The sequence below is a fragment of the Henckelia pumila genome, chromosome 1 (assembly GCF_033568475.1).
Source record: "Henckelia pumila isolate YLH828 chromosome 1, ASM3356847v2, whole genome shotgun sequence".
Lineage (NCBI taxonomy): Eukaryota > Viridiplantae > Streptophyta > Magnoliopsida > Lamiales > Gesneriaceae > Henckelia > Henckelia pumila.
Genome location: NC_133120.1, coordinates 43,171,233 through 43,193,196, shown reverse-complemented (window position 1 = coordinate 43,193,196; position 21,964 = coordinate 43,171,233). Strand labels below are relative to the sequence as shown.

Here is a 21,964-nt window from a genome sequence, read left to right as displayed (position 1 = left end):
ACCAATCTCTGGTAACAATCCACTGAAGCTCAGTATGTAGTTAACACATCAATTCCCAAAATGCAATCGAAATCCTTCATTGCTTATGTCGTGAGATTCACCATCAAGACATTCCCTTTGAAATCTAAAGGGCAACCCATCACTAGACGCTTAGCCGACGCAGACTGACCCATCGGGGTAGAAACAACAACCAATTTGTCTAGTGAAATGTATGGCAACTTATATCTCTTAACAAAACATGCATATATGAAAGAATGAGATGCACCAGTGTCAATGAGTGCAAAAGAAGGTATATCAAATAACAAGAATGTACCCGCTATAACTTTCTCATTCTCATCCACCGCCTGATGATTCCTCAAGGTGAACACTTGGCTGGAAGTACGAGGTTTCAAAGTACGAGGTTTCAAATTAGAATCCCCTGTCGACTGTCCTTGTGGCCTCTGCTGCACTGAAGCCTGAGAACCAGAACCTGAGCCAGAACCAGCTCCCCCGGCCTGTGGACAATACTTCTTCAGGTGGCCAATTTCTCCACATCGAAAGCATGCCCATAAAACCTTCCGGCACCTGTTGGCAGGATAATTCCCACCACAATGATTACAAGGACCTTGATTCTTTCTGCCGAAACGCAGCACCTCTCCGGATCCTGAGGAAGAAGAAATAGAACCAGACTTCTTGAACGACTGAGCATGGGGACCCAAAGAACTCGCGGGTCTAGATGAGTAGGAGGATCTGTTACGGCGGATGCTGTCCTCTACCTGGTGACATCGGCTCACTAAGCCCTTGTAAGTCATGTCATCTCCCACAACAACTCGATCATGAATCTCCGGATTAAGGCCCTGAAGGAACAGCTTATACTTTGCCTCCGAGCTATCGGAAATCTGGGGACAATAAGGCAGCAACTCAAAGAACTTCAATTGGTACTCTTCGATCGACATCGATCCCTGCCGTAAACTCAGCAACTCACTTGTCTTCGTCTATCGGAGAGCAGGAGGAAAATATAGCTTATGAAAAGCCATGCGGAACTCATCCCAGGTAGCAACTCCTTGGGCTGCAATAAAAGGCGTAGAAGTAGAATCCCAGCACTTCCGAGCTCGTCCTTCGACCAGGAAATCAAGAGTCTCCATCCGTTGCTCCTCAGTGCATCGGAACTCCCGAAAACAAACTTCCATACGTCGTAGCCAGTTTCCCGCATTCTCCGGTGACTCTCCTCCGATTAAAGGGTTCGGACCCATCTGCATAAACCTATGCATGCTGAAACGCCTGCGATCATCATGGCGATGGTGATGACGGCCCCGAAGATGCTCCCAATCGTTCTGATCCTCCCAGCGTCCACCTACGCTGCCGTGACTACTCTCGTCACCATGACTCGCCATCTACACGATGATTAAAGGTTAAACCCAATTCCAACAATCTAGATCCCAAGATTACTATGCATGCTCTGATACCATAAATGTAGTGACCCGCACCGTGATCACCTACTAATCAGAAGCTTAAGCATGCATTTAACTTAATTAAATAAATAAAAAATTAAACAGCGGAAAATTTAAACAACAATAAAATATTGTTTACAACCATATCGAATAAAATCCAATGTATTAACCCAAATACAACTGAAACAAAATCCTAGACAATAATCTTGCTGGTCCTCCATCGCCTAAGCTCTCCTGGAACCATCCGCCTCATCCAGCCGCAGACCTGCCCCATGGAATAGGGTGTCCAAATACAACAAAGTACGGGACGTGAGCATGATAAGCTCAGTATGAGAGTATGAGTATACGGTGTTATGTGTGCATGTATGCAAGTGAAGTGGGTACCAAGACTCTCAGGTCAAGAAACAAGCTCAAACACCGGGCCCAGGGTATATAGCACGCTGCGCCGTCGCATCAGGAGCTGGCTCATATATCCAGTGTATAATGGTGACCTGATATTAGTACATGTGTCCAACCATCACGGTGACCTAACACAAGACTTACGCATCCAACCATCCACAAACTCGTAGGGTGAGCGCCCTAATACAGGATATTTCTAAGGTAAAAGCTCAATATGCTCATGTATGCAACATACAGTCATGGCATGCTGTATATATAAAGGCATATAAACATGGAATCACATAATCCATGCAAACACATAATGCATGCATATTCAATTTGGATATCTCGAATAATACTTCCGTACCTCATAAATTAGGCAAGCTAGACCAGTACTATGTCCAAGCCTATAATCCGCACTACAATGCAAATTACTCATGCATTATAATCTTATTATAAAAGCCTTAAGTACGCTATAGCATACTCCCTATTTACTACAAGAAGCCAGAGCTATATCTGCGTCCGTCGTCAGCCCGCTGATAACGACTGCCCCAGAACTTGGGCACCGCTCCGCCGCAACCCCGGAGCACCTAGCCAACCTCTGGACCAAGCCTAGGAAGGCTAGAAACACCCCAAAACCCCTAGAATACACTAAATACCGAGAGAGAAAAGATAATTTGGTGTGAAAAATGAGGCTCTCGGATGGCCTATTTATAGGCGAAGATCGGACGGTCCGAACTGCCACTTGTCCGAGCCTTTAAGACACCTGGCTCTGCTGAGTTCGGACGATCCAAACTCAGGTTTGGAGGGCCCAAACTGTTCGGAGGGCCCGAACTTGTCCGTGTGCTCCGAATTGTTTTGGTCCTTCCGAAGTCATTTTTGGACCCTCGGGACATATCCCACCATTTTCGGACGTTCCGGATCTGATTTTCCATTTATTTTCACCAAATAAGGATTCCTTAAACATTTTTTTGACACTTTTAAAATTAGATGTCATTTTCTAACATGTTTAAAGTCACTTAATCTTGTAAAATGGAACCGAGCTACTACAGAATGTCTAATCACACACTCACGAGAACTCTTGAGAAAATTAGCTACACATAGATTAATTGTTGAACATCTGAGGTCGGTTGGTTTATTAAAGTTTTATTGTTTTCTTGTGTGCTGTCTAGTTCTTTGTTTGTTTAATTGTTTTGTTTTACTCGGGACTAGCAAAAGTTTAAGTTTGGGAGAGTTTGATAAGTTCAATTTTTTCACTTATATTTTATATGAATTAGCTTGGTTTTTGTTATGTATCGAGCGATATTATGCATTTTTCTTGTTGTTAGTGTTGTTTGCAGTAATTGGAGTGAAAACTATTTTATTTGAATTATAAGAGTCACAAAGTGCAAAAAGAGGTGAAGAAAAGTGATGGAAAAAGGGAAAAAAATGCACAGACTGGCGCCCCATCGCCTGCTACCGGCTCTCCAGTGTCTGTTACCGGTGCTCCAGCGCTTTACAGACATTCCCAAAAAAAAAATAAAAGCCGAAGCATTGGCGCCCCAATGCCATATCTCTAGCTCTCCAGCGTTGTTTTGGAAAATTGCCGGGAGCCCCAGCGCTGAAAAAGAAGCGCTCCAGGGCTGCACTGCATCAAATTTTGGAAACTTTTTAGCCGTATTTTTAAGGAGATCTATTGATTAATTTTGGGATTATTGAGGGTTTGCAGCGGAATTCAAAGGCTAGAGACGGTTTAAAGGCTTTGGAGGGCACAAGAGCTAAAGAACTCGATACGAAGGCGGAAGACTACGGCATCCGGCGATGAAAAAACTTATTCTAACTTCGTTCTTGTTTCTCTTTGATACTCTATTTTTCTAGTTTGATATAAAAACCTTGTTTTAATAACATGTTTTATTTGATCTTTAAATTTATCCATTTATTTATCATGACTTGAAACCATGATTTGGATATTTTGATTTATATATTTGAATTCTTCGCATAGTTTATTTGTGTTTTCCGGATTTTAATTCTTTCAATTTACTGGTCATAGATTGAATGATATATTATTTGGAATCTATCACTCAAGAGAGGGGATTTTGAATACGACATAGGAAAATACATCTTTGGTGTTTATATTGTTCGAGAGGCGTATAACTCCATAGAAGTCGTTAGAAGAATCATTGAACTGTTTACCGGATTTAATAGTTGAGCTTGGATAAAAATATTTTGCTATTAGATACGAATTTCTGCTTAACACTTGAGAAAAAGAGTTGAAAATAATATGGATTTTTGACTAATGAACTAGAAGAATTTGTAATTAAACAATCATTAGAATTAAATTGTGATGGATAGTCAAGTGAAGTCGAACCTCTAAAATTCATATCTTATTGAATTTTCGTCTTGCGTATTCGTTGTTATTTAATTTTATTTCTTGAAAAATTTTAGTTTTATTAAATTCAACCCCTTATTCGTATCTCTACATAGGATTAAGATTTTATTAGTGGCAAATATTTACTATAATATCATTTTATTCATTCTCTGTGGGATCGACTTGGACTCATTTTCTGTATTAAAACTTTACACCCTACGCTTGCGAGTGAAAAAACACGCAACACTCCACCTCGGGGACCAACGCCTAAGGTTCTCCTCAGGATGAGACCCGAACTCCAATTCTAGTTTTGGCCGCCCCAAACGGGTACGGGTAGAATGCTCACCTCCTAAAATTCTTATCTCCCTCGCCCTACCTCTCCTCTTCTATCATTCCCATTGGTCTCTTTGTTCTTCTTCCTGTCGACCAATGGTATCCTTCCTAAAGTTCAAAACATAAATCCGAGGATAAGGCCCTACTTCGCCGCCTCGGGGATATTCCCAAAGATCGAGACACAATAATTTTGAGTCCTGGTCACTGAGATCACCGCTCGTCCCACGGGTACTTGACTTGTTTTAAAGCCCAACTCCAAAATTGGATTCGGTTTCCTATTCCCACCTTCTAAGGACTTAGCCTGGCATTACCGGGTACACCTAGAGCAGCTCCAGCATAAATCATTCTACCACATGGATAATACCCATGTTCTTTCTTCGCCTTTGCCTGCTTCCCAACTATCCAACCGCTTGGTTTCCAGGCCTATTGCGATAGCTCGAGCTTCCTCCTTCTCATCAACAATCCCAATTCTATCTCTGGATGCAGGACGATCAAGGGGGCCATGAATATGACTTGCCCACCCTCCTACAAGAAGACCTGTTGCACCAGCACGAGCTGAGTCCCTGAGGTTCCGACCTGGCAGGCTCGCCCGGTTTATCCAAAGCGACTGAGGAGTCAGGGGCGCCTGGGGAAACCAGCCCGGTATAAATCCCCATACTTCATTATGTGCTCATTAATGTTTGTCGATATTACTCTGATATTTCATGCCTTCCATGTAGGGATTTAATAGATGTACATTAAGAACATTATGTCCCAACTTGATGAGGATCGAGGGGCAAGCACCAGGCCCCAAGTCCCCCCATGGTCGTAGCTGCCAGCACAGCTGAGCAATAGCTTTGCCTTCCCTTATCGATTTTCTGACTTGTTCAACCGGTTCCGTGGCCACTCCTCATGACTTGGCTGTGCTGGAGCTTCCCCAAAAGAGGAAGAAAAAAACCCTCGGTGTCGAGGTAATGATCTCTTCTACTACCCACGCCGGGGAAGGCCATATTCATAAGGCCCCGAAATCAAGCCATCCTTTGCCGCCCGGTTCAATTTCCCCGCCCCATTTCCCTCCCGAATACACATAAACCTCCAACATATTCATAGAGGGTTACTCTCAACTCGGGTTCCAAATCCTACACTCTCTCGGCTCTGTCGTTGAGAGGGAACATCTGACATCTCTCCGTCTCAAGTCCTGTACTCGAGGTGGGAGCAATGACATTGTTTGGGTAAGTTGTTCTATTTCAGCTCATGTCACTTATACTTCGTGCCAATTAGGATTCTTAATATCCAGGGTCTGATGCAGTTTTATAGTAGCTTAGACCGATCTATGGTGTTCCGTCAGGAAGCTCAAATGGAGGTCACGCAGGCCCAAGATCGGGTAAGAGCCCTGACCCGAGAACTAGACGACTTCCAAGAAGAACACTCGGCCACCATTTCTTTTATGCAGATCGAATGTGACCGGGCCCGAGCTTATGCGGCTGGTAGGAGGAGGGCTATGTAGGCTGCAGAAGTAGAGGCCAGGGCTGCCCAAGATAAATTAGAGGCGGACCGGTCTGGAGAGATTGTGCGGCTGGAGGCCTTCATTCATAGCCAGTATTTCCTCGAGATACTGGGGCCCAAAGCCAAGTTCTTGAAGGTGGGTTTCCAGGACTGCAAGTCGCAATTTTAAGAGGCCGACCTAGTGCCTACCGATGCAGCCCCCACTTCTCGGACTTGAAAAAAGTGTTCAATGCCATCCCAGACAATATCATGGACTATGACCAAGAGGAGGGGGTGGCAGAGAAGGTTGTCGCGCTGACAGAGGAGAACTTCGCGGACTGACCGCTTAATTCGGTGTCTACTAGTAAGTATACTAGGTCAAGTAATAGTAAGTGGAATTTAAGTCCATGTGTCGAACCCTCAAAGACTGATATGTGTAATTATCAAAATATAATTATTCTAACTTAATCTAGACTAGGGCTGGCAAATTTCAGAAAAATCCCGACCCTTCCCGATTCCCAACGCGTTCCCGTCCTGAATTTTTCCCGTCCCGAACTTTTTCGGACCCGAGCGGTCGGGATTTTTCCCGACCTGATCAATTTCGGGATCGGGATAGGCATCTCTACCCGACGGGATTCCAGACCCGACCCGACCCGAATGAATAAATAATATTTTTTAATTAAAAAAATAATTTTTTTTATAATTTTCTGTTTTAATATTAATGTTTTATAATTATCTACCATATAATTATTTTTTATATTTATATTTATCTTTTTTAATATTAACATTGAGTTATAAATTTTTATTTTTTTTATTATTATGAATATTATATGTTTTTATTGTATTAATCAAGTAGTTGTTTTAGTTTATTTGTAATGTACTAAGAAGAAGTTTTATTTTTTTAATGGATATATACAAAGAAATTTTAATTTATTTGTAATGTACTAAGAAATCGTTTGAGTTTTTTCATATATATTTTTTTTAAAAATTTCATAGAAATTTTTTTTAAAAAAATATTGTTCGGGATTACTATTTGGGTCCCAACACTTTTTGGGTGAGGGATCGGGAGAAAAAAAATATCCCAATTACTATCGGGACGGGAATCGGGTAAGGGGTTTACGAGACGGGTCCCGACCCGATCCCACCCCTAATCTAGACCATGCAATAAAAGTGATTTTTGAATATTAACTAAAAATTAAAATTTATAAATAAAATGAAGTAAAATAAAACTCAACAGTAATTTTAAGGTTTGATTCAATGATGAGAAATTTGATCAAGGACACACGTACGTACCGAACAAATTATGCAACAAGTAGTAAATTCAGGATCCAGATTAAATCTTAACTCATGGAAAATTCTCCTATATTATTTAACAGTCTATTTCTAGAACAGTTAAACCTATTCAAATATTGACGGATTAATTATTTTTAATTAATAATAATCAAATTCAAACGCATTAAGGAATTGTGAAAATTCAGTTTTCACCTAAAGCCGCACAATGAAATCAAATACTATTTCTAGTAAATTTAACCTTGTGTTGATTATTGGAGTGATCAAAATAAATTCCTAACATGTCGACTCGGAATCAATTAATATGCAAGCAAAAAATTACCAGATAATTCACAAGACAAATTTAAATCCAAAAATCAATAATATTAAAATAAAATCTTAAAATCCCAAACAAACATTCAAGTCTTCAACATAAATTTGTTCGGCCCATCACGTGGCCTTGATCGAAAGAAAACTACTACTCAAAAGTAAACATAATCCAAAATCAAGTTTTCAATCAACAACTAGAATCAAAAATAAAAAATAATAAGAGAAGAAGAAGAATGAAGAAAATCTTTACTCCGAATGTGATATAGCCGCCTCTCTTGTGATAGAATGCGTCCGGAGCCCTTAATTTGATAATAGAAGATCTATTTATATTCCTCAAATATCCACAAGATTGATTTCTTCTCGAACAAGAATTTCCCAAAAATAGGAGTCTGCACGTCGTCTCGCTCGAGCGGTAGAAAGTTCTCGCTCGAGCGAGAATGTTTCTGCCACTTTTTCTATTTTCCTCTCCGCTCGAGCGGTAATAAGTTGCTGCTCGAGCGGACAACTTTCTGTCCGAAAATTTCTTCCTCTCTCGCTCGAGTGGTAAATTCCAGCAGCTCGAGCGAGAATACTTATGTCCGAATTTTAGCTTTAATTCCAAATTTCCTAGACATAAAACAAGGAACACGTTATGTAGACACAATGCATGATATATGAACAAAACTAATAAAAACATAAATTCATGCAAAAAAACAATAAAACGACACAAAAATATGCACACAAAACACAATTATCAATTCTCCTATACTTGAACCTTTCTCGCCCTCGAGCAAGACTAAAAACACAATATGCAAACACAGATAAAAGTAAGAACGATTCATGGGAGTGCACAGCCTCAGAGAAGTTCAAACACCAAACAAAATCACACATGCTCTTGATTTATCATAATAAACCATCGTTTTAGCGTGAAAGTGTGTGTGTGTGTCATGTTATTATAGTAAAATGAAACTTAAAAAGAATCCGTTCTACGACTCCTAAGAGACCTATGACATAACTGTGCAAGTTTCACAATCAAGTGTGTCTTTCTCCCAACAACCTCTAGCACAAGCACACATCCCTTGAGATAGTTTACACACCTTTGGATTTTACACCCGGTTTTTCTTAAGCCCCAATAATTACCCACAAACTTAGCTATAACTAGGATATGATTCGAATTTCAATCCCCTTCTCTATAGCCTGTATGGAGCCACAATCCCATTGAACCCGCAAACTTAGCCATGGATCGGTGATTAGAATTTCAATCCCTTTCCAGGCCTGGATGGAATCTTTATTGATTTTATTTCAAAAATTTAGATTTTTAAGTTTGTAACCCCATTTAATCCACATACTTAGTCAAGAACAAGGTAATTAGGATTTTAATTCCTCGTCATGACCCGGATGGAGTTAAATTTTTCGCAAAAATTTTCATAAAAACTTTGTTAAAATTTTTATTAGGCGCGCCCAAGATCATAAGTGCAATGCTTGACAATCATTGAAACTCAAAGAACAAAATCAAGATAAAAAAACACCTATTGTCGTGCATTGGTCAAACAGACACAAACATCATCAAAGATATCACTACACTTTATTGGTCTAACATGTGTGCTTAAAAATATTCACTAAGCAACCTGCGGTTTCTCATATCCAATCAAGAGCAAAAATTTTCACAAACATCCATTTTTTTATCATCAACTTCATCATCATCGGCTCCCATTCCTCATCTTACTCATGCAAGACAAACACGAAAACAAATTCAACATGATGACATATGAAATGAACTATATGCGCTTAACTAGCAACAATATGAATGCAACACAAACAATGCAAAACGAAGCTACCCACCATACTTATCCAATGAATTGCCCTCAATGCTTTAAAAACACACAGACAAACACATAAACAAATTCAAAGTAACGGAAACAAAATGCAAATGAAAAACAAGACTCCCATGGTTTATTCGTCGGCGTCTTCATCTTCTTCAAACTCGGGCGGTGGCACTGGGAAGTTAGAAGCTGGGTGGCATACTGAAACTGGAAATGTGGTGGGTACTGCGGAGTGGTGGGAAAGGCTGAAGCGTCAAGACCTAGCTGAGTGGTCTTCCCGTGAATCATGGCATCCATGGCCTGAATATGAGCAGTAGTGGCGGTCATATACTCATTCTGGTAATGAGCAAACACAGTAAGCTCTTTGATAGAATCTGCGGTGGGGCGACGAGCGGGATGAGATGGTCGTGCAGGAGCAGTGCTAGAAGACTCTCCACCCCCGGGAGGAAACTTTTTGGCCCTTTTTTCTTTTTTGTTGTTGACGATGGCCCTGTCCACAGGTCGCTTCAGATGCAGCCACTCTTCATCCCCTCAAACTTGCACACTGGCTCGAACACATTGCTCGGAAATAATAGTAAGAAAGAATAAACCCAAGGACGGAGTGTAGATAGACCTCCGTATCTCACTATGGATCACCCTGCCAACATTGATTGACCAACCCAAATCCAATGCATATAAAAGAATTGCGCATTCAATGGTCACATTGCTGGTATGGGAGATGGGCATCATACGTTTTGCAACAAAGGCATACCATGTTGCCGGGTCCAAGAGGAGTTAGAGCTCTGGGAAATTTTGATAAGTAAAAGGGTCATGCCATTTTCCCCTTCATAACATAATTGGTGAATGATTTCATGAAGGCTCGGATCGGCCTTGAGACTTTGATATAATGCATCATCAACCACCAGTGTTTCAAGAAGTGCATTAATTACATTTTTCTCAAACGACACCAATTTTCCTCTAACATAGGCCTTGCAATCCTCATGCTTGGCTGCGTTGGCATAGAATTCACGAACAAGAGGGACAATTGCGGCTTTAGGTTGTTTGAAAAAATTCATCCAATTTCTATTCCCAATATAAATCGCTACTCCACTCTCTCGTAAGGTGAGGTCAAAACCACGCTCAGGTATAGGGGATCGATGGAGTTTAGCCTGATCATACCTTTATTTTGCCGCTTGGTTAACGAATTTTCCGGCAAGACCCATAGATGAGGAGGATGCCGCAGCTTGTTGGTTTGAGGATTCTCCGGTCAAACGAACTCATTTCGGAGGCATTGTGATCGGAGATAGATGTAGTGAATTAGAGAATTGCACGGTTGAGGGTGGCCGGATAACAACTTCAGAGGCGGCCGATGGCTAACAGCAACAGGGCGACAGTAGGCTGGAACAGAGGCCGCCGAGAACAGGTGATGGTGATGACCGAGAACAGATGGTGAGGCTAAGCAACGACGACATGATGAACGATGGTGGAGAACAGATGCAGGGGGTGCTGGGTTGTGGAGAGCATCAACAGGCGGTCGAATAGCAGCAACAGGGTGGATGTTATGGCTGGTGGACATAATGATGATGAAGCGGTGATCGGTGATGAAGTGACTCCGGATATTCCATGCAATTGGAGGATAGAGATGTGAAGATAGTGCAATTGAAAATATTGGCGGATAGGATTCGTGAGGGATGAGGGAATGAGAGAAGGGTGTAGATTTGATTATCTGATATAAACTGACCCCGAAAGTATCTCGCTCGAGCGGTAAAAAGTATCCGCTCAAGCGAGTTTAAATTTTTCATCCACCAAAGAACTTTTCGCTCGAGCGGTAGAAAGTGGCCGCTCGAGCGAGAATAAAATTGCTCATAATCCAGAACTTTTTTCGCTCGATCGGTAAAAAATGTCCTCTCGAGCGAGATCAAATTTTTTTTTTACCTCCAAAACACTCCTCGCTCGAGTGAGGCAAAAAATTTTCTTTTTATTTTTCAAATTTTTTTTGAAATAAATAAAAAACAAACAAGAAAATAATATAAAGTATAACTAATGAAAACAAATTTAAAAAAGGGGAAAGAACACTGGGTTGCCTCCCAGTCAGCACTAAATTAAAAGTCTATAGCCCGACTATACTTCCCTTTCAATTGTTCAGGTCCTGCAAATCGATCGTGGTCTGGGTTTTATCCACATGTACACCTCGCTAAATGTTTAACCTCTGATCATCTACCATGAATGCACTAGTTGCAGGACTCGTAATCTCCACCGTACCATATGGTAGAACTTTTTTTTTATAGTTAATGGACCTGACTACCTCGATCGCAGTTTACATGGCATGAGCTTCAAATGCGAGTTAAATAATAATACCTATTGGCCCACTTCAAACTCACAAGAGACGATGTTCTGATCATGCCATATTTTGGTTTTTTCTTTGAAAATTCTTACATTCTCATACGCATCCAATCTCAGCTCATCTAACTCGTTAAGTTGTAGTAGCCCCTCCGCACCTGTAGCATTAGCATCAAAATTTAAAAATTTAGTAGCCCAAAACGATTTATGCTCAAGTTCTACAAAAAGATTGTTGGATAACTGGCGTTCAGATCAATCACGATTGATACCCAGTGCAGCGGAAGTTTAAAAATTTTATCATGGAACAATTCCATGGTGTGGGTATCAACCATTCAACGATTAAATTATTGTGTGTGTAAAATTCAAATAACAATTAATTAAATTTTACCTCCAATCTCGAAGCGAGATTAATGGACACCACACAGATTTCTCTGCGCTTCTTGTATCTCCCAGGAACTGATGAACTCCTTCAATCAGGTTCACGAATGGGGTTTAAATCCCTCTGATAGATTGCACTAGAAAATCTATCAGAAGTTTTTCTGCGAAGAGATTAAACGAATCTGATTCGTTATTCCTGACTGCGATTCAAAATCACAGACCGAAATTTCTCGGGCAGAGAACAGGGAGGGGACGGCCGAAAACTTTTGAGAGAGAGGAGGGTTTCGATTTTCTGTCTCAAAAATTATGAGCTGTTGTGTGTAATTTCTGTACTGCAATAACTTATTTATAATGCAGGCCACTAACACCTTAGGGCCCATTAGTCATAAGCTAGGGCCCGACAAGCAAAGCCCGCATGTTCAGAAATTAATATAAAATTCATCGTGACTCCAATTGATGAACCGATTTCACCAATGTGCACAGAAACCATTTCTGCACATTTTAAAGTCAAAATAAATTTTCCTGAATCCGAATTCAGTGGTTTCCTAAAATGTCCATCCCTATGTCATTTTAGAAAATCCTACTCCCTTACTCTTATTTAAGAAGTCCAACTCCTTAGTTCATTAAATTTAACTCTTTAAATTTAACTATCTCAACGGGGATTAAAACTCCATTACACTGTGTGACCCTCAATGGTTCAGGGATACAGCTAGCCGTGGGCTCACAACTCCTTGTGACTCGGAACAACACTTTCCGACTTGCCCAACGAATCATGGTAAAGCGCCTAGCAACATCGCCCCATGATTCCCTAGGTATCACTGATAGTGCCTACAAGAACCAGTAGATTTTGGTTAGCGTACAGTACGGTCCCTTCATCCATATATCCCGATCGAATCAACAACCATTGGTATATCGAGAGTCGCTCAAGATTCGATAACTATGCAATACATCTTGAAGATCAAATTAGTGACATCGCATGTGCTACTAAGAAACCATTTCTTAAATCACATCAAGTACTCTGGCCAGAGATTTGTCACACTAATATCTCCTCAGATCGCATAGGATATCCACACTCGCAAGTATGTGGTGAATCCTTGACAACAATGCATTGACTCCTATATGTGTCGTAACTGTACCCAATCTCGACACCTGATGACCCCCATAGAGTCGGTAAACGAGTCAAAGCACAGCACTAGCATATAGAGTCTCCATGATGTTTCAAGTCGTAAGGACTAATGGTGTACAACCAAAACCGCGGACTTTATCCACTCGATAAGTGATAACCACTTGGAAAGTCCGGATAGGGTAGTTCGATTATTCATCCTATGAATATCCATTTGCATGCTTCGAACATCTCCATGTTCCCTACCAATGAAACATGGTACTCCGCATCGCAAATGCTAGTCTCAAACTCGAGCGATCCTTATCCTTATTATCGGACGGCTCAATCGACTAGGAACGGTTTTAGAATATACAGTGACTATAAGATGTATTTCATGATAGACATCTCCATGTTCTACCACATCTTACATACACTATAGTATATTCAAGGTCTTTATCAAAACAACAATAGTATATCACAATATAACAATATGAAGTAATATAAAGTCATTGCCATAAAAGTGTAAATAATATTAAACAAAAGATTGTTTATACAAAGAGTCATCAAAGCCCATAGCCACACAGTTGGCTCACTGGGCACCCACTCTTACAATCTCCCACTTGCCCTATAGCCAACTAGTAATACTACGTAGACCCATTGCTTCGCGATGTTTGTCAAACAATGGTCCTGGCAAAGGCTTAGTAAGCGGATCAGCGATATTGTCTGCAGAGGCCACTCGTTCGACAATGATGTCTCCTCTTTCCACAATCTCCCGGATTATGTGGTATTTCCTCAGTACGTGTTTGGATCTTTGATGAGACCTTGGTTCCTTTGCTTGAGCAATGGCACCCGTGTTGTCACAGTACACCGGGACTGGACCAACAAATTCAGGAATAACGCCCAACTCTTGGACGAACTTCCTCATCCAAACGGCCTCTTTAGCAGCAGCTGATGCTGCAATGTATTCAGCCTCAGTGGTGGAATCCGCTGTGGTGTCCTGCTTGGAACTCTTCCAAGAGACAGCACCGCCATTGAGCATGAACACAAATCCAGAGGTTGACTTCGAGTCATCCACATCACTTTGGAAGCTAGAGTCGGTATAGCCTTCCAATTTGAGATCTCGTCCTCCATACACCATGAACATATTCTTAGTCCTTCGTAAGTACTTAAGAATGTCCTTCACGGCTTTCCAATGCATTTGACCAGGATTAGACTGATATCTGCTCGTGACACTCAGAGCAAATGCTACATCCGGTCTGGTAGATATCATCCCATACATGATACTACCTATAGCTGACGCATATGGTACATGTGTCATATTCTCTATCTCTGCATCAGTCTTGAGACACATAGACTTGGATAGAGAAACTCCATGACACATGGGTAGATGTCCTCTTTTGGACCCATCCATTGAAAACCGTTTCAATATGGTATCGATGTAGGTTGATTGAGTGAGTCCTATCATTCTCTTAGACCTATCTCTATAGATCTGTATCCCAAGAATGTAGGATGCCTCTCCCAAATCCTTCATCGAAAATCTACCTGATAACCATATCTTTGTTGACTGCAACATCCCTACATCATTCCCAATGAGTAGGATGTCATCAACATAAAGTACTAAGAATGTCACCGCATCCTTAACTACTTTCTTGTACACGCAAGGTTCCTCCGGGTTCTTGATGAAACCAAAATCTGTTATTGTTTCATCAAATTTCTGGTTCCAACTTCTTGATGCTTGTTTTAGACCATAAATTGATCTCTGAAGCTTGCATACCTTATGCTCGCTTCCCATGGATGTGTACCCCTCAGGCTGCTTCATATAGATTTCTTCCTTAATGTCTCCATTAAGAAAAGCAGTCTTCACATCCATTTGCCATATCTCATAGTCATACCATGCAGCTATGGCAATCAGGATTCTTATGGACTTGAACATTGCAACTGGTGAAAAGGTTTCATCATAGTCAACTCCTTGCCTTTGAGTATAACCTTTCGCCACCAATCGCGCCTTGTAGGTCAATACCTTACCATCAGGCCCAAGCTTTCTCTTGTAGATCCATTTACACCCTATTGGAACAATTCCATCGGGAGGATCTACTAAAGACCAAACTTGGTTTGTATGCATCGAATCCAATTCTGACTGCATAGCTTCAAGCCATAAATTCGAATCCGCATCAGAAATTGCTTCCTTGAAGTTTCTTGGATCACATCCAATGTCGGGTTCATCTTGATCCCCTTCAAGAAGAAGACCATATCGAACTGGAGGTCTAGAAGTCCTTTCGGATCTTCTAGGTGCAGGCGTGTCCAGCAATGGTTCCTGAGGTGTAGGATCGTTATTTTGTATTTCGGGTTCTTCTCGAACTTCTTCGAGTTCCATCATCTCGCCTTTCTTATCCAATAAGAACTCCTTCTCCAAGAAGGTGGCATTCCTAGAAACAAACACCTTTGTTTCAGCAGGATAATAGAAATAATATCCGATTGAATTCTTCGGATACCCTACAAAATAACATAAGCTGGATCGACTATCCAACTTATCTCCCACTGTCCGCTTCACGTAAGCAGGACATCCCCAATCCTCAAGTACGAATACTTAGGAGCTTTGCCATTCCATAACTCGTATGGTGTTTTGTCCACTGCTTTAGTGTGGACGTTGTTCAACAACAATACCGCCGTTTCAAGCGCATAGCCCCAAAACGAAGGTGGAAGCTCAGTGAAGCTCATCATAGATCGAACCATGTCCAACAAAGTTCGATTACGACGCTCCGATACACCATTAAGCTGTGGTGTCATAGGAGGAGTCCACTGAGAGAGAATCCCATTCTCTTTCAGATAGTCCAAAAACTCGGTACTCAAGTATTCTCCACCTCGATCCGATCGAAGTGCTTTAATACTTTTACCTAGCTTGTTTTCTACTTCAGCCCTGAATTCTTTGAACTTTTCAAATGCTTCAGACTTATATTTCATTAAATATAAATACCCATACCTTGAATAATCATCAGTAAAGGTAATGAAGTAGGTGTGGCCATGTTGAGTCCCTACTCTAAATGGACCACAAACATCTGTATGGATCAAATCCAACAGATTCTGACTACGCTCAGGTTTCCCCTTAAAAGGAGATTTAGTCATTTTTCCTTTTAGGCAGGATTCACAAGTAGGTAGAGAATTAATATCAGACATATCAAACATGCCCTCTCCCACTAGCTTGTTCATCCTCCTTGAGAAAATATGACCTAGCCTAGCATGCCAAAGGTTTGCCGGGTTTTTACTATCGATTTTCCTTTTGTTTGTTGTCGCCGGTTTATCAACATAATTCACTGGAACGTCTTTTAGTTTTAAGTTGTATAGATCGTTTTCAAGTTGTCCATTTCCAATTAAACATTCATTCTTGTAAATATTGCAAATCCCATTCACAAAATTGCAAGAATAACCATCTCTATCAAGCATAGAAATAGAAATAATGTTTTTAATTAAATCTGGCACAAATAAAACATCTCTTAACAATAATTTAAAACCGTTCTGCAAAGTCAAACAAACATCTCCAATGGCCGTAGCTTCAACTCTGGAACCATTCCCGAGCCTCAGCTGGGTCTCACCCATTCTAAGCCTGCGACTTCTTGTCATCACCTGCAAATCATTGCAAATGTGAGATCCACATCCGGTATCCAATACCCAAGAAGTTGTATTAAGTGACATGTTTATTTCAATATAGAACATACCCTTTGCAGTTCCCAACTGCTCAAGATATTCCTTGCAGTTGCGCTTCCAATGACCCGGCTTCTTGCAGTAATGGCAAACATCCTTGGATTTTCCATTGTTTGAAGCCTTTGTCTTTTGCTTCTTCTCGGGCTCGACTTTCTTGGGTGGGGTAGAACGTTTCTTGCCCTTCATACTTGGCCCCTTCTTAGCAGAAGATGAGGAGCCCACCAAGAAAGCTGGCTTATCCTTCTTAAGTGTGGATTCATATGTAACGAGCATATTGACCATCTCTTCAAGGTGGCCTCTATCTTGTTCATATTAAAATTTATCACAAATCCATCAAATGAAGAAGGAAGAGACAGAAGCAATAAATCCACATTGAGTTCATGCTCCAACACCAAATCTAGGGTCGCCAACTTCTGTATGAGCCAAATCACTCGTACCCCATGATCACGGACCGAAGTCCCTTCACGCATGCGGCACGTCATCAACTCCTTAACAGTAGCGAACCTTTCAGCCCTCGACTGAGCCCCAAAAAGTTCCTTGAGTTGCGCATGAATGTCAGCAGCATTCACCGTGTCCTCAAATCGCCTCTGGAGTTCATCAGACATCGAGGCTTGCATATAGCATTTGGTCTTGATGTCATGGTCACACCATGCATCAAGTTTGGCCAATTCCTCCGGACTTATGTCAGCTGGTGCTTCCTTCGGAGGTGCTTTCTCTAACACGTAGAGCATTTTCTCCGAAGTTAAGACAATCTTCAACTTCCGGAACCATTCCGTATAGTTGGCGCCAGTCAACTTGTTTTGTTCGAGGATCGAGAATAATGGATTTCGCGAATTCATTGTATGAAATACTGAAAAGAAAAACAGACATATATCAATGATTGTTTAACAATTTACTAAGACATAAATAGGCGAATTTAATTTTATGAATCTCACTCCCACTATTTTAACGATTTCACCACCCTCTAGTGAAAACGGGAAACTTTTTCCTTAGTGAGAACATGGAGTCCAATTGACAAACTTATGGTCCCGAATAATATCAGCCAACCATAATTCTCAAAAGGTAGAGCCCAATTGCTTCCAAAGCAACCCCCATGTTTTTACCTCATGTCCAATAAGGGCCCAATAATATGACGCCGTTTAAAGTGACATGTCAAGATGACCCATCAATATTAAGTTGTGATGGACGGTCGCCATGTGGATCCCCAATAATATGAGCCGATCCCATGGGAGTTCCACCCAACTTACAACATTTTTCGATCCAATGTACAGCTTTCCGACGGACGGGCCCCCCAATAATATGAGCCGGACCGTATCCGCGGGTAGCATCACATACATTGACCGTTGATGGAAGGTGGGAACATTTAAACAAATTTAAATTTCCTTTATTTATCTTGATATAAATTTTAAATCATATTTAAAATGAGGGATTTTTAATTATAAAAATATTTGTCTCATCATATTCATTTTATTGCATGCTTGCCGGATTCACGCAATTTATGTCTAAACATGCATACAATCATAATATCAAATATTATATAGGATGATCGATTCCATTTCTAATTGACCCGTGGTTGCCAATCACAGGTCTTAGTCCAATCCTAGGTAATATGCAGTATGCAATGCAATCCTATTACATGTGCTTCCAATTTACATTTCTTCAGTCTTTATTGTCTGCTGGGCCCACCGTCTTCAAATTTTGATCTCCCACTAAATCTAATGCATTTACAATAAATAACAATGACAAGTAGGGGATACATTTTTAGGGGTGGGAACGGGCTATAAACCAAGCCCACTTTTATTACATATGACATTCATATCGGGCCATAAACCAGGCCCATTAATAAAACCAACAACAATAAAAACAAAATGTAAATTCCTAACATACACCTACAAAATTGGTCATGGCAATCGATCATCCTTATCCAATAACATTTAATTCAAAATTATTGGATAACATGCAGTGGCAATTCAAATTTAAACAAGATAAAATCATATTTTATATATAAAATCTCATTTCACATATAAAATCATATTTTATCTCTATATCAAATAAAATCATATTTTATCTATAAAATCCAATTTTACAAATAAAATCATATTTTACTCAATATATCATAAGATCATATCTTATCATCAATTGTACCAAAATAATTGATTTCAAAATTCAATTTACGGATAAAATATTAAAATTTTCCAAAAATCAAATTTATCCAAAATCAATTTTAAAATTTACGGACTCGAACAATTCGATCCGAAATCTCGTGAACCAATCAAAAACAATTTTTGATCGGACCAAAAATAAAATTTTAACATATTAAAATTAATTTTTATAAAAATAATAATTTTTTCCCGCGGGCCGCCCGGACACTCCCGGGCCGGCCCGCACCCGGGGCGCGGGCCGGGGGCAGCCCGGCTGCCCCCTTAGGGCAGCAACAATTGCTGCCCTGGCGGCGCCTGGCGCCGCCGCTGGGTGGCGCCGTGCGTCGCCCTGGGCGGCGACGGTCGCCGTCCTGGGCGGCGCACGCTTTTGCCCTAGCAAAGACTGCAACTTGCTCGGCCATCTTTTCCGAAAGTAAGCTGGGGTTCTTGGATTTGGGCTTCTTACATCCCTATGCGGCGTTCGTGCACCTGTCCCCAATGGAAGAATGAGTGATATTTTCCCCTGCATATCATGGCCTTACCAATGCAAGGAGGATGTATAGCTGATAGAGGATCTTGTGGAACAGGATTTGATTCTGCAAGCGGTTCGGTACGAACGAAGAAATTTCGAACAAAAGGGTCGGAACTCGTTGATAGGAAAGGAGAGAAAAACAAAGCAATGCCAAGGTCAATCCGCTGTTCATCGATCGCGGCATTCTCCATTGTCCGCAAGGGGAGCTTTTAATAAATAGAACCTATGAGTCATACCGTTAAAGACGTAATTGTTGTTGCTGAGAGTCAAAGGACGGTAGAGCGGTTTATGAATGTCTTCGCGGCGGACTTGATTTTACCAAAGATGACGAGAACGTGAATTCCCAGCCATTTATGCGTTGGCATTTTTCCCATACCAGAGGGGTTCAGATAAGACGGCAGCGATCCAATCGCTGCCCGGGTTTTGCCCCGGAAAAAAATTTTTTTATTTAAAAATATTTATTTTGTTTTCCAAAAACCGAGATTCAAAAATTTTGTACAATCGATTAATTTAATCGTTTGATCTGAGCAACCTGGCTCTGATACCACTGTTGGATAACTGGCGTTCAGATCAATCACGATTGATACCCAGTGCAGCGGAAGTTTAAAAATTTTATCATGGAACAATTCCATGGTGTGGGTATCAACCATTCAACGATTAAATTATTGTGTGTGTAAAATTCAAATAACAATTAATTAAATTTTACCTCCAATCTCGAAGCGAGATTAATGGACACCACACAGATTTCTCTGCGCTTCTTGTATCTCCCAGGAACTGATGAACTCCTTCAATCAGGTCCACGAATGGGGTTTAAATCCCTCTGATAGATTGCACTAGAAAATCTATCAGAAGTTTTTCTGCGAAGAGATTAAACGAATCTGATTCGTTATTCCTGACTGCGATTCAAAATCACAGACCGAAATTTCTCGGGCAGAGAACAGGGAGGGGACGGCCGAAAACTTTTGAGAGAGAGGAGGGTTTCGATTTTCTGTCTCAAAAATTATGAGCTGTTGTGTCTAATTTCTGTACTGCAATAACTTATTTATAATGCAGGCCACTAACACCTTAGGGCCCATTAATCATAAGTTAGGGCCCGACTAGCAAAGCCCGCACGTTCAGAAATTAATATAAAATTCATCGTGACTCCGATTGATGATACAATTTCACCAATGTGCACAGAAACCATTTCTGCACATTTTAAAGTCAAAATAAATTTTCCTGAATCCGAATTCAGTGGTTTCCAAAAATGTCCATCCCTATGTCATTTTAGGAAATCCTACTCCCTTACTCTTATTTAAGAAGTCCAACTTCTTTGTTCATTAAATTTAACTCTTTAAAATTTAACTATCTCAACGGGATTTAAAACTCCATTACACTGTGTGACCCTCAATGGTTCAGGGATACAGCTAGCCGTGGGCTCACAACTCCTTGTGACTCGGAACAACACTTTCCGACTTGCCCAACGAATCATGGTAAAGCGCCTAGCAACATCGCCCCATGATTCCCTAGGTATCACTGATAGTGCCTACAAGAACCAGTAGATTTTGGTTAGCGTACAGTACGGTCCCTTCATCCATATATCCCGATCAAATCAACAACCATTGGTATATCGAGAGTCGCTCAAGATTCGATAACTATGCAATACATCTTGAAGATCAAATTAGTGACATCGCATGTGCTACTAAGAAACCATTTCTTAAATCACATCAAGTACTCTGGCCAGAGATTTGTCACACTAATATCTCCTCAGATCGCATAGGATATCCACACTCGCAAGTATGTGGTGAATCCTTGACAACAATGCATTGACTCCTATATGTGTCGTAACTGTACCCAATCTCGACACCTGATGACCCCCATAGAGTCGGTAAACGAGTCAAAGCACAGCACTAGCATATAGAGTCTCCATGATGTTTCAAGTCGTAAGGACTAATGGTGTACAACCAAAACCGCGGACTTTATCCACTCGATAAGTGATAACCACTTGGAAAGTCCGGATACGGTAGTTCGATTATTCATCCTATGAATATCCATTTGCATGCTTCGAACATCTCCATGTTCCCTACCAATGAAACGTGGTACTCCGCATCGCAAATGCTAGTCTCAAACTCGAGCGATCCTTATCCTTATTATCGGACGGCTCAATCGACTAGGAACGGTTTTAGAATATACAGTGACTATAAGATGTATTTCATGATAGACATCTCCATGTTCTACCACATCTTACATACACTATAGTATATTCAAGGTCTTTATCAAAACAACAATAGTATATCACAATATAACAATATGAAGTAATATAAAGTCATTGCCATAAAAGTGTAAATAATATTAAACAAAAGATTGTTTATACAAAGAGTCATCAAAGCCCATAGCCACACAGTTGGCTCACTGGGCACCCACTCTTACAAAGATGACACACTTTACCATATAATAACCT

At 40.7% G+C, this 21,964-nt stretch overlaps 1 protein-coding gene across 1 annotated transcript; it reads left to right on the top strand.

Annotated features, from left to right (window-relative positions):
- The first annotated feature begins 19,536 nt into the window (after positions 1-19,536).
- Positions 19,537-19,737, top strand: LOC140861670 (uncharacterized). The gene has a single exon (XM_073264692.1). The coding sequence runs from the start codon at positions 19,537-19,539 to the stop codon at positions 19,735-19,737; it is 201 nt and encodes a 66-aa protein (XP_073120793.1).
- The last annotated feature ends 2,227 nt before the right edge of the window (positions 19,738-21,964 follow it).

Bases quoted from the DNA above. Each gene is read 5' to 3' on its own strand.
- LOC140861670 (XM_073264692.1), top strand. From the start codon at position 19,537: ATGCAAGGAGGATGTATAGCTGATAGAGGATCTTGTGGAACAGGATTT.